The 20,286-nt window shown below is 36.9% G+C and overlaps 1 protein-coding gene across 1 annotated transcript in view; it reads left to right on the forward strand.

Annotated features, from left to right (window-relative positions):
- The first annotated feature begins 856 nt into the window (after positions 1-856).
- Positions 857-20,286, forward strand: part of LOC125120655 (amine sulfotransferase-like) — a 57,863-nt gene continuing 38,433 nt past the window's right edge. Inside the window, exon 1 of the mRNA XM_047769145.1 lies at positions 857-982. Coding sequence (XP_047625101.1) covers positions 857-982 — 126 coding nt within the window. The remainder of the gene's footprint in view (positions 983-20,286) is intronic.

Consider the following 20,286-nt stretch of genomic DNA (forward strand, 5'->3'; position numbering starts at 1 on the left):
TGAGTTCACAATTGCCATCTAGTGGTTAAATAATCTACTTAAAATTTTTTTAAATTGAAGTATAGTTAATTTACAGCTTAGCAATTCAGCATTTTTGCAAATTGTATTTTATTGGTTTTTTTTTAGTTGTGAGTACAATTGGGCAACAGGCTGTCTCCAGGGACAAAAGGGCAAAATATCAAAACCAAATAAACAAGAAAGAGGGAAACTTATGTCACGTCTTCAGAATTTACTTTCCTCCCACAAAATGCCTGTCCCTGTTTACTCTTTGGTTTCATCAGCTATTTGTGCATTTTTATTTAACTTGTCCAGAATTTATACAGGCTTGAAAGATGGGTTGAAGAGGGTTATGCCACCATCCTGAAACCAGACCTTGAGTAACAGGATTTTGATTCTAAGATTTTATGGTGTTTGGGGCAACCACGATGGGTGTTAATCTCCTCTATGCTGGATTTATCTCAGACAATGTCCTGACCTCTCTCAGGTAGAATCAGGCACCTGTAGTGGCTCCTTGGAAGCTGGCTTGTCTAAGGTTCCCTTCTTAACTTTTCCTGCTGCCCTGCTTTTTTTGGGTAACAATAGCACTGCACTTAAACTTTAACTCTGTCCTTATTTAGAAAAAATTCCAGAGGGAGAAATTTCTTATTTTCAATTTCTCAATAACCATCATTGTAATGAGAGAATCAGCAGCTTGGTGGCATGATTAGTTTTTTTCCCCTCCCATTGATTTATAACTAAATGGACATTCATAGCCAAACAAAATGGCTTTGCCTAGCACACCAGGGATCCATCCATCTGTGAATGGATGCAGAAGGACTGAACCTTGGAAGACTCCAGGATTGCCAATGGAGTCAAGATGGTAGTGTTGGCAGCAGAGACAATTGGTGGACTCTCTAGCAGAAGTGTGGGAAAGTGGAAGTTTTCAGTGAAAGTCCGTCAGGCTGCTGAGGTACAGCAGGAGGATCTGCTGTTCTTCAGCACGGTATAGATGTTTGTGAAGGGACTTCCATGACTGAGGGGAAGGAAAGAAAATGGAAGAAGGCAGACAAGAGATTGGAATGAATATGTTTCCTACTCTCTGCCATGGGATTTCAACAAGTGGTCCACCCAAAAACCTCAGATCCTCCCCAGCTTGAGGATACCCCTACTGGCTTGTGGACATACCCCAAACTCCATGTGCTAAGCCTACACTTTTCCTTCACTCTCTATCAGTTTTTTTAAAATGCCTGGATTTTTAGGCATAGTTCCAACTTTAATAGCAAATTAAGCCTGGTAAGAGAAACCAAAATTTGTGCTATAGTTCAACACAAATTTTATTATAACAATTTTTTTTTCTGCAAATCTATTGAACTGTTAGAGTCAAAGAATACAAAACTTTCCCTAAGTATAAAAGGTTGTTTGGGGAGTTCCCATTCATAGCTCAGTGGTTAATGTATCTGATTAGCATCCATGAGGAGGCAGGTTCCATCCCTGGCCTTGCTAAGTTGGTTAAGGATCTGGTGTTGCCATGAACTGTGGTGTAGGTCACAGACATGGCTTATATCCTGTGTTACTGTGGCTGTGGTGTAGTCCAGCAGCTACCTCTCTGATTTGACCCCTGTGCTGGGAACCTCCATATGCTGTGTGTGCAGCCCTAAAAAAAAAAAAAGAAGATTGTTTGCCACGTCAACCAAAACAGCCAAGGCACATTTTATCAATTGTTATGAAAAATAATGATAATATGATATCACAGCAAAAAATGACAATCTCTAGCAACCGATCTCAAAGACATGGAATATTGCAATCTAACTGATTAAAAGTTCAAAATAGCTTTTATGAAGATATCCAATAAGGCATAAGAAAACTCAGAGAGGCAATTCAAAAACATGCTCACAAAGCAATAGAATACTCTATTATTTCTATACAAAAACACTTTCTTCAAGGCATATTATAATGACATTGTCAAAAATCAGTGATAAGGAAGAATTTTAAAGTCAGACAAGGAAAAAGGTGAGTAACCTATAAAGGAATCACCATGACACTATCAGCAGATTTCTCAGCAGAAACTGGACTAGTGAGGAGAGTGGAATGACATATTCAAAGTATTGAAGGATTAAAACTGCCAGCCAAAAATACTCTGTTTAGCAAAATTAACCTTCAGATAGGAGGAGAAATAAAGACTTTTCCTTTATTTGGATAAACAAAAACTAAGGGAGTTTACCACCACCAGACTCCTAGCAAAAATACTAAGAATCTTTCAAGCTAAAACAAAAGACACTAATTAGACACATGTAAAAAAATGAAAGTACATGAAACTCTGATAAATGTGATAAACATTCAGAGTAAGAAAACTATGATACCTTAAAAATAGCATGTTAACCACTTTATTGAAGCAAAAAGTTTAAAAAAAGAGCATTAAAATCATTGTATCTACTACAAGTGACTAACAAATTGATAGCATAATAAGAGGTAAGGTCTGACATCAAAAATATAAAATAGGGAGAAAGCGTAAAACCATTAATGAAGATACATTGCTATCAGCAGAAAAATAATTGTTTTATTTATGAAAAGTTTTATATAAGCCTTATGGTCACCAAAAAGCAAAAATCTAGAACAGAGACACAAACCATAAAATAAAGGGACACTAAGAATATCATCATAGAAAACCACTAATTTGCAAAGGAAGACAGAAACAGAATGAAAAAGAAACAATGGAGATACAAAATAACAAGAAATCAAAAGTTAAGATGGCAATAGCAAGTTCTCACATATCAATAATCACCCTAAATCATCAAAAGGCACAGAGTAGCCAGATGGATTAAAAAATAAGACTCTACTATAAGCTACCTATAGGAAAATCATTTCAGCTCTAAAGACACAAATAGACTTAAAGTGAGGGGATGGAAGATGATATTCCAAGTAAGTGTGAACCAAAAGAAGAAAAAAAAAAAAAACAACTGGTAACAAGAGCTGAAGAAAGTCATACAAAGATAAAAGGGTCAATACATCAGGAAGATATAACAACAGAAAATATATATTCTCACAACTTTGAAACACTGACATATATTAAGCAAACGTTAACAGATCTTAAGGGAGAAAGAGACAATATACAATAACCCACTATCAGCAATGGGTGATAAGCAGAAAATCAATAAGGAAACATTAGAATTGAACCATTTTTGAGAACAAAGTAACTTAACAGACATATATGGAGGAGTCCAACCAACAGCAATAGAATCAACATTCTTCTCAAGTGCACACAGAACACTGCCCAGGATAGATGATGCAATAGAACACAAAACAAATATTAGCAAATTTCAGAAGATTGAAACCGTACCAACTGTCCTTTCTCACCACAGTGTTATGAAAATAAAAATCAACAAATAGGAAAAAAGTCAGATGATTTACTATGGAAATGAAAAACGATACTTTGATTTCGTTTGACTTAAATGATAAGTCAAACGAAATCAAAAGAGAAAAAATTTTTATCACAAAAAATAAAAGTGGAAATACAACCTATCAAATCTTTTCAGATTCAGCAATAGGAGATGTGAGAGGAAACAACAAACACACATTTTAAGAAATTACAAAGATATTAATTAAAAATATATCTTTATAGGGAATTCCATCTTGGCTCAGTGGTTAACGAACCCAACTATTATCCATGAGGACACAGGTTTGATCCCTGGCCTCCCTCAGTGGGTTAAGGATCTGGCATTGCTGTGAGCTCTGGTGTAGGTCACAGATGTGGCTTGGATCCTGAATTGCTGTGGCTGTGGTGTAGGCCAGCAGCTACAGCTCGGATTCTACCCCTAGCCTGGGAACTTCCATGTGCTAAAAGAGCGGCCCTAAAAAGACCAAAAAAAAAAAAGTAACTTTACACCTGAAGGAACTAAAAAGAAGAACAAAGTAAGCTCAAAGTTATCAGAAGGTAGAAAATAATTACGATCAGAGTGGAACTAAATGAAATATGCATCAGGAAAACAATAGAAAGGAGAAAATTAAGGGCTGTTGATCAACTTTTAGCTAGACTAGCTAAGAAAAAGAGAGAACTCAAACAAAATTAGGAAGGAAAAGAGAGATATTACAACTACAGAAATATATACATTCATAAATGATTACTTTATAAAATTATATGCCAATGAATTACATAACCTGGAAGATATGAGTACATTTCTAGAAACATACAAACTACTAAGACCAAATGAGGAGAAATAGAAAATCTGAACTGAAAAATACTAAGTAAAGAGATGAAATAAGTAATCATAAACCTCGAAACAAGAAAAACTGCTTCATCTTCCCAGGTGAATTGTACCAAACATTTAAAGAATTTACGCTAACCCTCTTCAAAATCTTCCAAGATATCAAGGTGGAGAGAACAGTTTCAAGTTCATTCTACAAGGCTAGCATTGCCCCTATACAAAACCAGATAAGAATATCACAAGAAAACTATTGACCAATATCCCTGATGAACATAAATGCAAAATTTCTCAAGAAAATATTAGCAAACTGAATTTAAGAATATATTGAAAATATTATACACCATGACCAAGTGGGATTTATCTCTGGGATCATGGATGATTCAACATATACTATAATTATAATCACATAATCATCTCAGTAAACACAGAAAATGAATTTGATAAATACATCTTTTCATGATTAAAATCCTTAATAAATTGGGTACAGAAGGAAAATACTTTAACCTAATAAAACCATGTACAACAAACCCACAGCTATCAGCATTGTCAGTGGTGAAAGGTTGAAAGCTTTCCTATAAGATCAGGACAAAGACAATGATGGCCACTGTCACCACTGCTATTCAACATAGTATTGGAAGTCCTAGCCAGGACAGTTAGGCAAGCTAAAGAAATAAAAGGCATTCAAATCAGAAAGGAAGAAGTTCGATTTTTAGTATTTGAAGATGATGGAATTTTATAAATAGAAAATTCCATAGTCAACCCCAAAACTGTTAGAACAAATAATCTCGATAAAGTTGCAGGACAAAAAATTGGTATACAGATATCAAGTGCAGGAGTTCTCTTGTGGTGAAGTGGGTTAAGGATCTGGCGTTGTCACTGCAGTGGCTTGGGTCGCTGCTGTGGTATAGTTCCATCCCTGGCTTGGGAACCTCCACATGCTTGAGTGGAGCCAAAAAAAAAAAAAAAATCAACTGCATTCCTTTACACTAATGATAAATCATTTGAAAAGAACTAAAAACAACTAGATAACTGCCCATTTACAAAATAGCAACAAAACCAACATTCTTAGGAATAAATTTAAGCAAGGAAATGAAATATCTATACAGTGGAAACCAACATAATTTAGTTGAAAGAAGGAAAAGACACAAATAAATGGAAAGGTATCCTATATTTATTGATCCAAAGAAATAATATCACTAAAATGTCTATACTACCCCAAACCATCTACAGATTCAGTGTAATTCCCATTAAATACTAAAGACACACTTCACAGATATAGAAGAAATAATCCTAAAATGTGTGTTTGCTGTGATATGCCTAGGTGTGGATCTAGTCATGCTTATCCTATTTGTTGTTTGTTGAGCTTCATGGCTGTGTAGATTAAGATGAATGTTTTTCATCAAATTTGGAAAGTTTTTGGTCATAATTTCTTCAAATATTTTTTCTGCCCTTTTCTTTCATACATATATTGATATGCTTGATATTTTCCACTGATTTCTGAGGCTTTATTCATTTTTCTTCATTCTATCTTCATGTCACTTGATTCTTCTGCCACATCAAACTTGCTATCTAGATCCCAGGACTCATCAAATAGAACTTTTTTTCCTTTTATGTATTTATTTAAACTTTTAAAACTAGAAATCTAGTTGATTTATAGTGTTAATTTTCAGGTATACAGCAAAGTGATTCAGTTACACATACAATATGTATTTGTATATTATATATAATATCAGTAAAACATTTTTAATAGCTGCTTTGTTTGCTGAATCCAGCAGCATATGGGTCAAGTCAGAGACAGTGTTTACTAAATGCTCTTTTTTTTTCCTGCATATATGCCACACTTTCATGTTTCTTGGCACAGGGTCCTTTTTGTAAAAAATCTGGACATTTTAGATAATATATTATAGTTTTGTTGGATTCTGATCTCCCCCTGGAAGTGGTTGTTGCTTCTGTATTTTTTGTTTTGTTTTGCTTTTGCTTTTAATTATTTGTTTTAGAGAGTTACTAGGACTAATTCTATGAATTCTGTTTCCCAAAAAAGTATGTAGCCTTTAGTATCCCCACTCAGATTTTTTTTTTTTTTGGTCTTTTGCCATTTCTTGGGCCGCTCCTGCGGCTTATGGAGGTTCCCACGCTAGGGGTCAAATCAGAGATGTAGCCCCTGGCCTACACCAGAGCCACAGCAACGCAGGGATCCGAGCTGTGTCTGCAACCTACACCACAGCTCACGGCAATGCCAGATCCTTAACCCACTGAGCAAGGCCAGGGATCGAACCCTCAACCTCATGGTTTCTAGTCGTATTCGTTAACCACTGAGCCACGACAGGAACTCCCAGAGTTGTTTTTAAAAATTCTTGTTTTATACTTCTGGGCTAGCATAGCTTAGTGGTTGGTCCATAAGATGTCAGAGCTTCTGCCAAAAACACCTTAAATTGGTAAGATTTTCACCTTTGAAGTTTGGTGAAAAGTAAAAAAATTCACCTCTGTAAATTTCAATTTACCTTCTTCAATTTATTCATCTTGGGGGAAATCTCACAATTATTATTTTCTTTTTGTCTTTTTTTAGGGCCACAACAGTGGCACATGGAAGTTCCCAGGCTAGGGGTCAAATCAGAGCTGCAGCTGCCAGATTATGCCATGGCCACAGCAACGTCAGATCCAAGACGTGTCTTCGACTTATGCCACAGCTCACGGCAACACTGGATCCTTAACCCACAGAGTGAGGCCAGAATCAAACCTGTGTCCTCATGGATATTAGTCAGATTTATTTCCCCTGAGCCACGATGGGAACTCTCTCACAATTATTATTTTCTAACAAGCAACACACATTTTCTACTATAAAGGGGTTATTTTTCCAAATTTAGAAATCCCTGTTAAGAAAAGGCAACCTGGGAGTTCCCATCGTGGCACAGTGGTTAACGAATCCGACTAGGAACTATGAGGTTGTGGGTTCGATCCCTGGCCTTGCTCAGTGGGTTAAGGATCCGGCATTGCCGTGAGCTGTGGTGTAGGTCGCCAACGCGGCTTGGATCCCGCGTTGCTGTGGCTCTGGCATAGGCTGGTGGCTACAGCTCCGATTCGACCCCTAGCTGGGAACCTCCATATGCCGCGGGATTGGCCCTATAAAAGGCAAAAAGACAAAAACAAAGAAACAAACAAACAGAACAAAAAGGCAATCTGAATAACCACAAGGTCAAATTTCTGTCATATTAAACCCTATTTTCTTAGCTGTAAGTATTTCTCCAATAAAAGGGAGATTTACGTTTGGATCAAATTTTTATTTCTTGAAAGGTGACAAGAGGAAAGATAAACTCCAAAGTGACTACTACTGTTCTCAGTAAGCAACACAACGTGCCTTGCCTGGTGCAGTGCCTTCAAGAGACAGGTGAGGGGAATTGTGTGAGAAAGAGCTTGAGTCATGTTCCCAATTGGATAGTGTGCCCAGTGTAAAGTAGTTATGATTTATTTTAGCATACAGAAAGAAACAGCTGTTATTTAAGAAGCACAAACCATAGAAGAGAAGCAGAGGTCAAGGTGAATAACTCAAGTGAATATACGGGGAATTTGAATAGGCCTTAGGAAATTTATCCTTTATGGCCATTCCACTTAGAAGACAACTTCCCCTTAGAACCCATCAAAAAGATGATACAAAGCAGCATCCGAAGATCCCACCCTGGACCTATCTCTGCCTCTGTGATATGTAGTATAAAGACCTTACCAACACTTGCCCAGCTGAGGGGGGAAATGGCAGATAAATGTGGATTGATAGTTAAACAAGTCAAGCATACTGTAGAATTTGAGAATATGCCTAATCCTTCAAAGTAAATCTATTTACTACTTGCATATATGACATATATTCTCCTCTCGTTTTCTTGGTTCTTCACACCTTTTTTTTTTTTTTGTCTTTTTGCCATTTCTGTGCCGCTCCCGTGGCATATGGAGGTTCCCAGGCTAGGGGTCGAATCGGAGCTGTGGCTGCCAGACCACGTCAGAGCCACAGCAGTGTGGGATCCGAGCCGCTTCTGCGACCTACACCACAGCTCACGGCAACGCCGGATCCTTAACCCACTGAGCAAGGCCAGGGATCAAACATGCAACCTCATGGTTCCTAGTCGGATTCATCAACCACTGCGCCACGACGGGAACTCCCTTCACACCTTCTATTCGCAATTCTGTTTCATTAAAAAATATTGGATATAGTCAATATTTTTTACAATAAGCTCTGCAAAGAATTGTAAAGTCGGAAATTCCTGTAATGATTTCTTCAGTAGCTTATCATTAACCTTATCATTAAGGTTATCATTACGATTATCATTATCATTAGGTTATCAACTTAATTCTTTAGATTTTGTAAATCAAAAAAGTTTTACTCATAAGGATTTTCCCAAGGATATTTAAAATGTTTATCTCAATCCAGTAAATTAGATAACTGTAGTGGTACTTCTCTTTGTGCTTTAACATAGAAAGGTCTAATAATATTTTGTGAATAGTCCATAATGGACATAGGCATTACACTTGAGAATAGCTAATTAAAGAATATTTTTAATGAGACTTATTTCCCATCATTGTATTTAATTTCTGTTTGTTTGTTTTTTTCTCTCTCTACTTGAGGTATATGGGAAGAAGATGCAATAAGAGGAGAATCTACTGAGAAGACAAAAGGTTTGCAACGGAGGGCTATCATGCTGAATTTCAGAGTTAGTGAGAATCCTGAGCTGAACTACAAAAGTCTCTTCTTTCTTTCTACTATATCTGCTGATGGGAGTGAAAGATAAAGGAGAGAGTCATTTACTTCTGAATTTAGAGATTGTATCAAGATCCTACTAGCAGTGAAAAATGGTTACTATATGCTGAGTTGCATGTCAGATAAACTTCCTCTGTTCTCTTTCCCAGCAATTTTATTGTGGGTTATTTACAATCATAAAACCATCCCCTTTAAGTGTATGATTCAAGGTTTTTTCATAATTTGCAGAGTTGTGCTATCATCACCACTGGTTTCTTTTTAGAACAATTCCATCGAATCCCTCAATTGCTTATGTCCTATGTTATTTAATTCCAATCCTTATACCTTAGACCCAGGCAGAGAGGAAGCTACTTTCTTCCTCTATTTATTTTTCTTCCCCCAGGATATTGAAGTGCATTTATGTTGTAGCATATATTAACATTTTGTTCATTTTGTTTCACAAGTACTATAGCAGTATATGAATATACTACGTTTTATCTATTTATAGTTGATAGACATTTGGATTGTTTCCACTTTCGGATCTTATGAATAATGCTGCTATGAACATTTATGGACAAGTCTTTGAGAAGACATACATTCTCATTTTTTGGAGGTAGATTCCTGGAAGTGGAAATGCCAAACTACTTTCCAAAGAGACTGCACTATTTATGTCTTCAACATATGTGAGGATTCCCATTTTTCCATATCTTTGCTAATGCTTATTTTGTCAGCCTTTTTGATTATAGCCATTCTAGGGGGTATGAATTGGTATATATTTGTGGTTTTACTTTTTATATCCTTTATAACATTATGATGTAAGTTAACTTTTCTTGTACTAATTAGTAATTTTATGTCTTCATAAAAATGTCTGTTCAAATCTTTTGTCTATTTTATTTTTTATTTTATTTTATTTTATTTTATTTTATTTTATTTTATTTTATTTTATTTTATTTTATTTTATTTTATTGCTGCACCCATGGCATATGGAGGTTCCCAAGCTAGGGGTCTAACTGGAGTTGTTGCTGCCAGCCTACACCAGAGCCACAGCAACGCCAGATCCGAGCCGTGTCTGTGACCTATACCACAGTTCATGGCAACGCCGGATCCTTAACCCACTGAGCAAGGCCAGGAATCGAACCTGCAACCTCATGGTTCCCAGTCAGATTTGTTTCTGCTGCACCACAACGGGAACCCCTCTTTTGCCTATTTTAAAATTAGGTTGCTTATCTTCTTGCTATTGAGTATAAGAGTTATTGGCATAGTCTAGATATAAGACTAGCATCAGATAAAATGTTTGCAAATATACTCTTAGTCTATAGTTCATCATTTCATCTTCATAATAGTGTCTTTTTGCACTACAAAAGTTTTTGAAAAATAGCAATTTCCCCCCATGGATCTTGCTTTTTCTGTCTTATCTAAGAAATCTTAGTTCTTAAAAGTTCAAGTAAATTTTTCTCCTGGGCTTCTTTTACTTTTATCATTTTAGCTCAGCAATATTGTCTTTGATCCATTCTAAGGTAATTTTTGTGTTTGTAAGTAAGGTCACAAATTTTTGGGGGGTGTGGATTTTTAAGTATTTCAGTATCACTTCATTTGTTGAAAAGACTTCCTTTTCCCTCCTTGAATTGCCTTTGCACCTTTATGGAGAATAAATTGACCATAAACATAAAAGTTTATTTCTGGAATCTCAATCCTATTTCATCTACCTATATATATCTACCTTCATACTTGTACTATACTCTCCTGATTACTGTACTTTATATAAAGTTTTGAAATCAGAAAATAGTAGGTCCTCCCACTTTTTGATATTGTTAAAGTCTTTTGGGCTACTCTAATTTCTATGCATTTCCATAAACATTTCAGAATCAATATCAGTAACAGCAGTTATTTTTTTCAATACTATGAGCATGGAATATTTATTTATTTAGATCTTTAAAAATTTTCCTCAAACATACTTCGTTGTGTTTTTTGTTTGTTTGTTTGTTTGGGGTTTTTTTTAGGGCTGCACTTGAGGCATGTGGAAGTTCCCAGGCTAGGGATTGAATCAGAGCTGTAGCTGCCAGCCTACACCACAGCCACAGCAACACAGGATCCCAGCCATGTCTTCCACCTTCAGCTCATGGCAATGTGGGATCCTTAACCCACTGAGTGGGGCCAGAGATCGAACCCATGCTGTTATGGATACTAGTTGGGTTCGTTACCACTGAGCCACGACAGGAACTCACTGCTTTGCAGTTTTGAGGGTATAATTCTTGCACTTAAAAAAATATTATTCCTAAGTATTTTATTATTTTTGCTGTTATTGTGGATGAAACTGTGTTCACTGAATTACATGTTTCTAGTGTACAGACATGAAGTTGATTTTTGTCTCTTTCTCTCTGGCAAGAACTCTTAGCAACATATTTAACACAAATTATGAGAGGAACATTCTCACCTCATTCCTAAACCTGAGAGAAACTGTTCGGTTTTCATTAGCAGGTTGTTTTTTTGTTTTGTTCTGTTTTCTTTTTAATAGATGCTTTTTATCGTGTTGAAGAATTCTCCTTTATTCCAAATTTGTGGTGAGTTTGTTTGCTTTTTATCATTAAGGCTGTTGGATTTTGTCAGAGTTCCCTTCGTGGCTCAGCGGTTAACAAACCAGAATAGTATCCATGAGGACACAGGCTCAATCCTGGACCTCACTCAGTAGGTTAAGGATCCATGAACTGTGGCGTAGCTCGCAGATGTGGCTCAGATCTATGATTGCTGTGGCTGTGGTACAGGCTGCCAGCTACAGCTCCAATTCAACCCCTAGCCTGGGAACCTCCATATGCCATGGGTACAGCCCTAAAAAGACCAAAACAGAAAAAAAAGACTGTTGGACTTTGTCAAATGCTTTTTCTGCATCAGTTGAAATGATCATATGGTTTTTGTCCTTTATTTTATTAGTATGATGTGTTACATTAGTTTATATTCAGATGTTAAGCCCACACTGGCATTTCTGGGTTTTAATTTGTAATCTTTTTGTATGTTGCTGGATACAATTTTTTAATAACAAGTTGAAGATTTTTTGGTATTTACTAGGGATATTGATAGCTTTCTTTTCTTGTAATGTCTCTTTGTCTGGCTTTGTTATAAGGGAAATACGACAGTCTTATAATGAGTTGGGCAATGTTCCATCTTTATTTTCTGAAAGTATGTGGGAATTCTTTTTTTACATTAATGGAACTCACCAAGAAGCCATATAGACTGGACTTGCCTCTGAAGAAAAATGTGTTTAATTACTAATTCAGTTTATTTGTTAAATACCTTGATTCTGTTTACTTCAGTTGCCCCTTCTGCTCTTTTGTTATTGTTTGTTTGCTTGTTTGTTGTTATTGTTGCTTTTTTTTTGTTTGTTTCCTTGGTGACTTGCTTTGAATAATTCTACAGGCTTCTTCCAAACAATAAACACTGATGTTTCTGCCTGTGTGGTTTATTTAATGTGATTTTTATTGCTAGGCTTGGACTTCAAGTCGTCAACCCTGCACTTGCCTGGTTTACTAATCAGCCAGTAACTGTCCTAAGTTATGTGTGTATCTTGAGATAGTAAGGCTTCTTCCTTTTTATTGAAGTATATGTGTATATTTTGGTGCAAATTCAAAGTTCAGGTGAATTAAAAAATCTTCCATGGTTTTTATTTTCTTCTTGTACAAGTCTTCATGTTTATCCAGGGAAAAGTTGATAGTGAACACTTTAGTCTCTCCTGTGTGTGCATGCACCCTTGTGCCTGTGTGCAGACTTCTAGGCTCTCAGGAGTATGCAGGTGCTTAACAAAGTTCGCTATGGCTCTCTCATTCTCTGGATTCTTCCGTTATATTTCTGGTTGTTCTGTTGCTTATACAGCCAATATCCACAGCTGAGAAACTGGCTTTTCCTGAGTGTTTGCCACCAAGTTTATAATTGTTTTCAACACAGCCCCTAGGCATGGGTTTTTTCCAAGCTCTATTCCAAATCAGACCAGCTCCCTCAAGCCAGTAGATAGATAGACTCTCCAAGGAACAAAGTTGGCAGAGAGGGTAAAAGATGGAACCAGCCCCCTGTTAAATGCCAACAAGCCCCTGTTGTTACTGAGATGCAATTGTTTTTCTCAAAGAAATACTTTTTCTATTGGTTGTTTTGCCTTTTGTCAATTTCAAGATTTATGGAATGGTTGCTTTTTGATAATTATATCTAGTGTTACCATTTCTTTATGGGAGAGAATTTTACAGGCTTCTCACTTCTAGCATGTGGAAATTCTGTCCCCTTCCTCTGAGCCTTTGAAGTACTTGCTATAATCAGGAAACCAGCCCTATAAACAAACAAGCAAAAAAATCAACTAACACCAGCATGATAATTTTTACATGGTAATCCCATAGTCCTGCAGATTCATATGCAGATTTAATACTTTCATATACAGCTGAATGCTAGGGAGTAGAAGCTGGTTTGTTTTTCCAGTAAACATCATCAGGCTAGAAATTTGCTTTACCATTTTCTACAACCTGCGCTTATATTACTGCGGCCTCCTTGTCCCCAAGGACACTCTGTTCATGTAGCTACACACTCACTTCTCTGTTGTCAAGCTCTCTGAGAACACTAGACTTGCTACAGGATCATCAAAAAGATTCTTATTTCATACACACCACTATATATAAAATAGATAGTTAACGAAGACCTACTGTATAGCAGGGTGTCAGCTCCTCAATACTGTATAATAACCTCTATGGGGAAAGAATCTGAGAAGTGATGGATATATATATATATCTGATTCACTTTGGTCTACACCTGAAACTAACACGACTTTCTAAGTCACCTATACTCCAAAAAAATTTATTTAAAAATGGCAAAAAACTGTCCCTATGTAAATTCTTACCAGTTGCCATGGGCCTTTCACATGGCAAAATGCAACTTAGCAGAGGTGGATAAAACTATGTCTATCAACTGTTAACATAGGGAATGGCCAAGTCGTGAGGTTCCCTGACCTCCAAGTGATGAGTGTGAAGCCCATTGCTCCCTGGATTAAAAAAAGATCATATTACATCAAGTGTTCAGGTAGCCAGTATGTGATATGGAAGAAAAATGGATTGACATATATATTGCTGAGGTGTTCTGAAAAAGATGTGATATGTTATAATCTGGCAGATCTAATAGATGAGACAATACTTAAATAATCAGTAACCCTTCTACCCACTCATTTCAGCCCTTCATACTGAATACCTAGTCTTTTTATAAGCACAAGGAACCTGAAAATCAAATTATCTATGACCTCTTCATTTTTTTGATCTTTTTAAAATTGTTTTTTTTTTTTTTTACTATTGTTTTACTATGATTATTGAAGTATAAGTGCACCAATCACATAACTTTCTTTTTCTTTCTTTCTTTCTTTCTTTTTTTTTTTTTTTGGTCTTTTTGTCTTTTTAGGAAACACACCCGTGGCATACGGAGGTTACCAGGCTGAGTCCAATCAGAACTGTAGCTGACAGTCTACACCACAGCCACAGCAACATGGGATCCAACCTGTGTCTGCAACCTATACCACAGCTCATGGCAATGCCTGATCTTTATCCCACTGAACAAGGCCAGGGAATGAACTTGCATCCTCATTGATGCTAGTTGGGTTTGTTAACCACTGATCCCTGACGGCAACTCCTTGTCTTTTTTTTAAGGGTCTCACCTGTGACATATGGGAGATTCCAGGTCAGGGGTAGAATCGGAGCTACAGCTGCCAGCCTGCACCACAGCCACAGCCGCAGCAACACCAGATCTGAGCTGTGTCTGCAACCTAGTCTGCAGCTCATGGAAACATTGGATCCTTAACCCACTGAGTGAGGCCAGGTATAGAGCCCGCATCCTCATGGATACTAGTGGGGTTCATTACCGCTGAGCCACAGTGGGAACTTCTGATCTAATCATTCTTATGTAGTAGTTTCTAGGGCTTTCATAACAAAGTACCTAGGGTAGGTGCCTTAAGCAACAGAAATTTATTTTCTCACAATTATGGAGGCTGGAAGTCCAAGGTCAATGTGTGAGCAGGATTGGTTTCTTCTGAGGTCCCTCTCTTTGACTTGTAGATGGCCATCTTCTCTTTGTCTTCACCTGGTCTATTTTCTATATGTGTTTCTCTATCCTAATCTCTTCCTCTTATTTAGACACCAGTTATACTGGATTAAAGCCCACCCTAATGACATCTTTTTAACTTAATTACTTCTTGAAAGGCCCTGTCTCCATAGAGTCACATCCCTAGAAGGTGGGGGTTAGGGCTTTGACGTGAATCATAGGAGAGACATAATTCAATCCATATTTTTTTCCAGCCTGTCATGGACCCAGTTAAAAGCAGACATTGGTTTTCTGACAAATTTGCCAATGACATTTTTTTTTTTGATAATCCATTAAACAAATAGATGTGAAAATAAAAAGTAGTGGAACACAAAAGCATGCAGAGTATTTTTATTATTTATTTACTTATTTATTTTTAAGGCCATGCCCAAGGCTTATGGGACTTCCCAGGCTAGGAGTCAAATTGAAGTTGCAGCTGCCGGCCACAGCCACAGCAATGCAGGGATCGGAGCTGTGTTTGTGACCTATACCACATCTCACAGCAATACCAGATCCTTAACTCACTGAATGAGACCAGGGATCAAACCTGCATCCTCTTGGATACTAGTTGGGCTCATAACCCACTGAGCTACAACAGGAATACCCAGAGTATCTTAAAAAGTAGATAACATTTAATGGTACCAGGCACTATTTCAAATGTGTGTTTTTTCATTTAACCCTCAACATCAACTATTTGATGTTGTGTACTTTTTTTGTCCTCACTGTACATTGAAAGTGTAGGTAAGACCTGAATTTAATATGATAGGTTCCAGAGTACCTTCTTAACACTCCCAATAGTGCTCTTAAAGCCTAAACATATGTTAATTTTCTTTAAATATTTATGAAGAATTCGGACCCATTATATAACTGTTGATTCGGAAACATGGGGAAAGAAGAATGGAAATATATCTAATGTTTAATAGATGTTTCACATGAGTAGACTCAAATTATTTTCTAAGTACCTACACTCAACCCATGAAAGGGCTATGTTATTTCCATGTGCCTCTTCATACTGACTATCTATCATTCTTTCCTCTGTCTGTACTTGGAGCTGAAGATTATATCATCGGGCAACCTTGCCCTCTGGCTTCTAGCTTGATTACAACAATGGCTTTGGAAGAAATTTTGAAGGAGACAGGAGGGAGAATGGAGAGCACTTATTCTAGGTTTCTTGGTTGGAATGTTTCAGAGGAAACAAGCTAGTCAGAAAAACCCAGTGTTACCAATTCATCACAGTTGGCCAGTGTGTTCGGATCACCTGAAACATTATTAAACTTCTTTATTACTGAGCAGATATTATGCCTCATATGCTATGTTCATGCTCCCAAGTGTTGGTCTCTCACCTGCACCCTGAATTTGTACCAACTGGAAAGAATTGAGGAGTCTGCTGGGCATGTGAACAAGCTGGGATAATAAGAAAGATAGAGGACATTAGGTTGTCTTTTATAGTTTTTAATTTGTATTTCCATGGTTACCAGCAAATACAGTATTTCCTATCTCTGCCTGCCAGGGACCTAAAAATAATGAGAGGTCAGAACAATTTGTACACCTAAAGCAAAGATCTTGGTTTCTAAATACCTTTCTCTATTTAGAGAAATCAGGTGAAATTGGATGATTGCAAAGATGTGGCAAGGAAACAAATATGTAATAATATTCTTAGTTGCTAGTGTACCATATCATTGTTTGGTTTGGAAATGAGAAACTTAATGCCTTTGGTCACAAATGCAGACTGTCTTTTTCATTAATGTTATTACAGAATGACCTAGGGTGATGGAATGGGGAAAAGATCTCAAGCATCTCAATAGATCCTAAAAGCATTCAGTTCAATGAAAATTCATGTTATGAAATGAGAAATTCTTGGCAGATCTATTCATTTTAATAAAAAGTCCACTATTACTGATTTCTACTTTTCAGGCTATGCCGTGGTTTAATTTACAAACATGTGAAACAAGAAAGCTGAACACATAGAGGCTTAAATTACCCTCAGTTTAAACCCTATTGCCTATCAATGAAGATATGCATATTGAAAGGATTAAAATTCTCCTCTAGCATCAAATTCTGTGTCTAGTGGAAATCTGAGAATCATTATCAAAAAGGAGGTTATGGAGGCAAGATGACTTGAGAATGGGTGAAAGTTCCAAGGAAATATTAGGACAAGGTCTGACACTAATGCCAATTTTTGTAGACACAGAAAATATGGCTGGATTTTATGAGATATTTGCTTAATTAAAAAAAAGAGGAGTAGAAGCACATCACTGAGGTTGTACAAGTCTGAACATTTTGAAAAACAAATTTAAATACTCATCAAGTTGATAAAGCCCTAGGAAAACCTCCATAGCCATAAACTGTTTTATGTAGGATGGTGCAAAGACCTAAAGATTGAACACAAGCCCTCTGAGAAAGGACTCAAAGACCTTACTAACCATTCTTTATGCCCAGCAAAGTTGTTGCTATAGCCTTGTGTGTTCCACAGATGACAAAATTAAGTAAATAGGACTACTCCTACAGTTCTTTTTAGTATTTCTAAACATTCTGACTCCTTTGGTGCTTCAGGAGTAGTCAGATATTCTTTTCAACTAAATCTTACCAGATTTATTTATTCAAAGTGAGTTATCTTTTTTTTTCTTTTTAGGGCCATACCCGTGGCATATGGAGGTTCCCAGACTAGGGGTCCAGTCGGAGCTGTAGCCGCGGGCTATGCCACAGCCACAACAACCCCAGATCTGGGCCATATCTGTGACCTACACCACAGCTCACAGTAATGCCGGATCCTTAACCCACTGATCGAGATCAGGGATTGAACCCTCATCCTCGTGGATACTAGTCAGGTTCGTTAACCACTGAGCCACTACGGGAACTCCTAAAGTGAGTTATCTAGTATTGACACTCTAGAACACAACTCATTGGGCAATAGAAACTCTGCCCAAGATATTTCTTTCTCAGCAACACATAAATCTCCCTATCACCCTAAAGTTATTACAAACTGGAGTTTGCTTCATTGGTTTCATCTGTAACAGTGAGTAGTAAAAGGGTAAAGCTTTAGTAAAGCTTCTTTCAAATCTCACCTTCTTCAGGATACAAATGTACCCCCGCCCCAAATTTTCTGCCTTCTTTTTTTTCTTTTGGTCATCTTCCTTTTCCTTTTTGGTCTAAGAGAGAGACAAAAGATGTTCTTCCTTTTCTTTTTTCTTTTTTGGCTATACCCAGAGCATATGGAATTTTCCAGGCTTGGGCTTGAATAGAAGCCTCAGCCGCAAACTATGCCATGACTGTGGCAACACTGGATCCTTAACCCACGTCATTGGGCTGGAGATAGAATTTGCGCCCCCACAGAGACAATGCCAGATCACTAACCCACTGTGCCACAGTGGAAACTCTATTCTTCCTCTTTATACAAGCACTTTTCTCTATATTAGTCAAGGAGAGGTAAACAATGTATGTCTTGCCAATATGGAGACTACGAGAATCCACACCATAAATCACTCTTTTTCTCTTGTTTTCTGTGACAAGCAGCTCTTATAATCTGTTCTCTCCTGAGACTGTGCAGACAGAATAAACAGACAAATAGCAGACAAAGTGATGCTCAGAATGTTTGTGTGGACTGCCTGACACTCTTTTTTTAGCATTTAGATTTCCTGGAATTGGTGCTTCTTAGGAAATATTTGGGGTGGCCTTTGTAGAGTGTCAGTTGGTATATGATAAAGTTTCACACTCTTATCTTTGCCTTTCACATCAACTATATTTCCTACTATGAAATTTTGCATTTATCCCTTTTGTGAAGAATAGCTTCTCCCTCACTAAACTCCACAGACTTGAGTTTTCCAAGTTTTTTTCTTGAGATATGATGCCAAAGTCAAATTGCTCTTCATCTACAACTATCGAGACCCTTCTTTGAGGTTTATCAGCGAGTCTATTTTATCCTTAATGCTTGGCGTTGAGTTTGCTTGGACTTCAACTTGAGTGGGGAAATCTAGCAAATTAGTAGGACCTGAATCGAGTGATCCTTTGAACTTGGAGTTAAATACCTTCCCTCAAAGTCTTCACTGGAGGTTGAGATAAAACATCCCATGGAAACCAAGACGGTGATCTATCACTCTTTTGATTCTCATTTTTTAGTGTGAATAGCTGGGTTGTTAAATGCAGATTTCTAGGTCATATCAACCAAAAATTATTCTTTCGGCAGCATCAAAGAGTCCTAGATCCGTAAAGTGTCTTTAGACTGTTTTCTTCTAATTTTTATTTTGACTTTTTTTCCCCCCCCATTGGCTGCACTTGTGACATGCAGAAGTTCTGGAGCCAGGGATCAAATTGGAGTCACAGCAGTGACAATGTTGAATCCTTAAGTACTAGGCCACCAAGGAACTCCTTTTACCTTCTTTTTTATTTCAGTATTCTTATTAAAAACTACTATTGGATAATATATTAATTATCATGTAGTATCTTACAAATATGTAAAGAGCATTTTAAAAGTGAATCCATTGCCCTCAGTTCATATGAAACAGCATAACAGATCTCAAAGCCTCAGAAGCTTCTTTCACAGATAGAAGATTTTTCATGCTCCAGAAAAAAAAGAGATAAAAAGTACATTTATTAACTAATTTCCCATTTCTAGATCAATGAAAGATGTAAAGAATAAAAATATAAAATACTGTGAAGCTGTATGATAAAGGGACTCAAAGCATGAATTCTTTGGCCAAATTATCTAGCATCCAATCTTGCAACTCTGCTAGCTGGGCCACCTTAAACAGTTTGCTGAACTTCTGATCCCTTATTTCCCCATCTGTATGTTTGGAATCACAATAATACCACCTTCTTATGGTTTTCAATGAAACCTGTTTGACATTGTACTGTCTTAGTTTCCCCATCTTTAACATGGTGATAAGAACAGTACTCTAGTAATGTTGGGCTCCTGTGAAGATTAAAGGTTGTAATATGTATAAGCTGGTTAGTATGGTAAACGAATTTATGATACAACATTTGTATGTGATTGGCAGAAACCAAACACTCAGTAAGTCTTAGTTATTATTATAAAATGCTTAGAATTTGAAAAGAAATTTATATAGTTATGGACAACACAGGCACATATTTACTAAACTATAAAGGCTGTAATTGTCTTCGTCTTTCGCTAATGTTGAGTATCTAGAACATATACATGATTTTGAAATTAGAGATGATGATGTCTTCATAATTGCATATCCAAAATCTGGTAAGTTTGAGGAGTTGGCCACCTGTTTCTGTCTTCACTATTGTTTGGTTTTTACATGTGTACAAACCAGACATTAACAGTAG

This window comes from Phacochoerus africanus, chromosome 2 (genome assembly GCF_016906955.1).
Source record: "Phacochoerus africanus isolate WHEZ1 chromosome 2, ROS_Pafr_v1, whole genome shotgun sequence".
NCBI classification, from domain to species: Eukaryota; Metazoa; Chordata; class Mammalia; order Artiodactyla; family Suidae; genus Phacochoerus; species Phacochoerus africanus.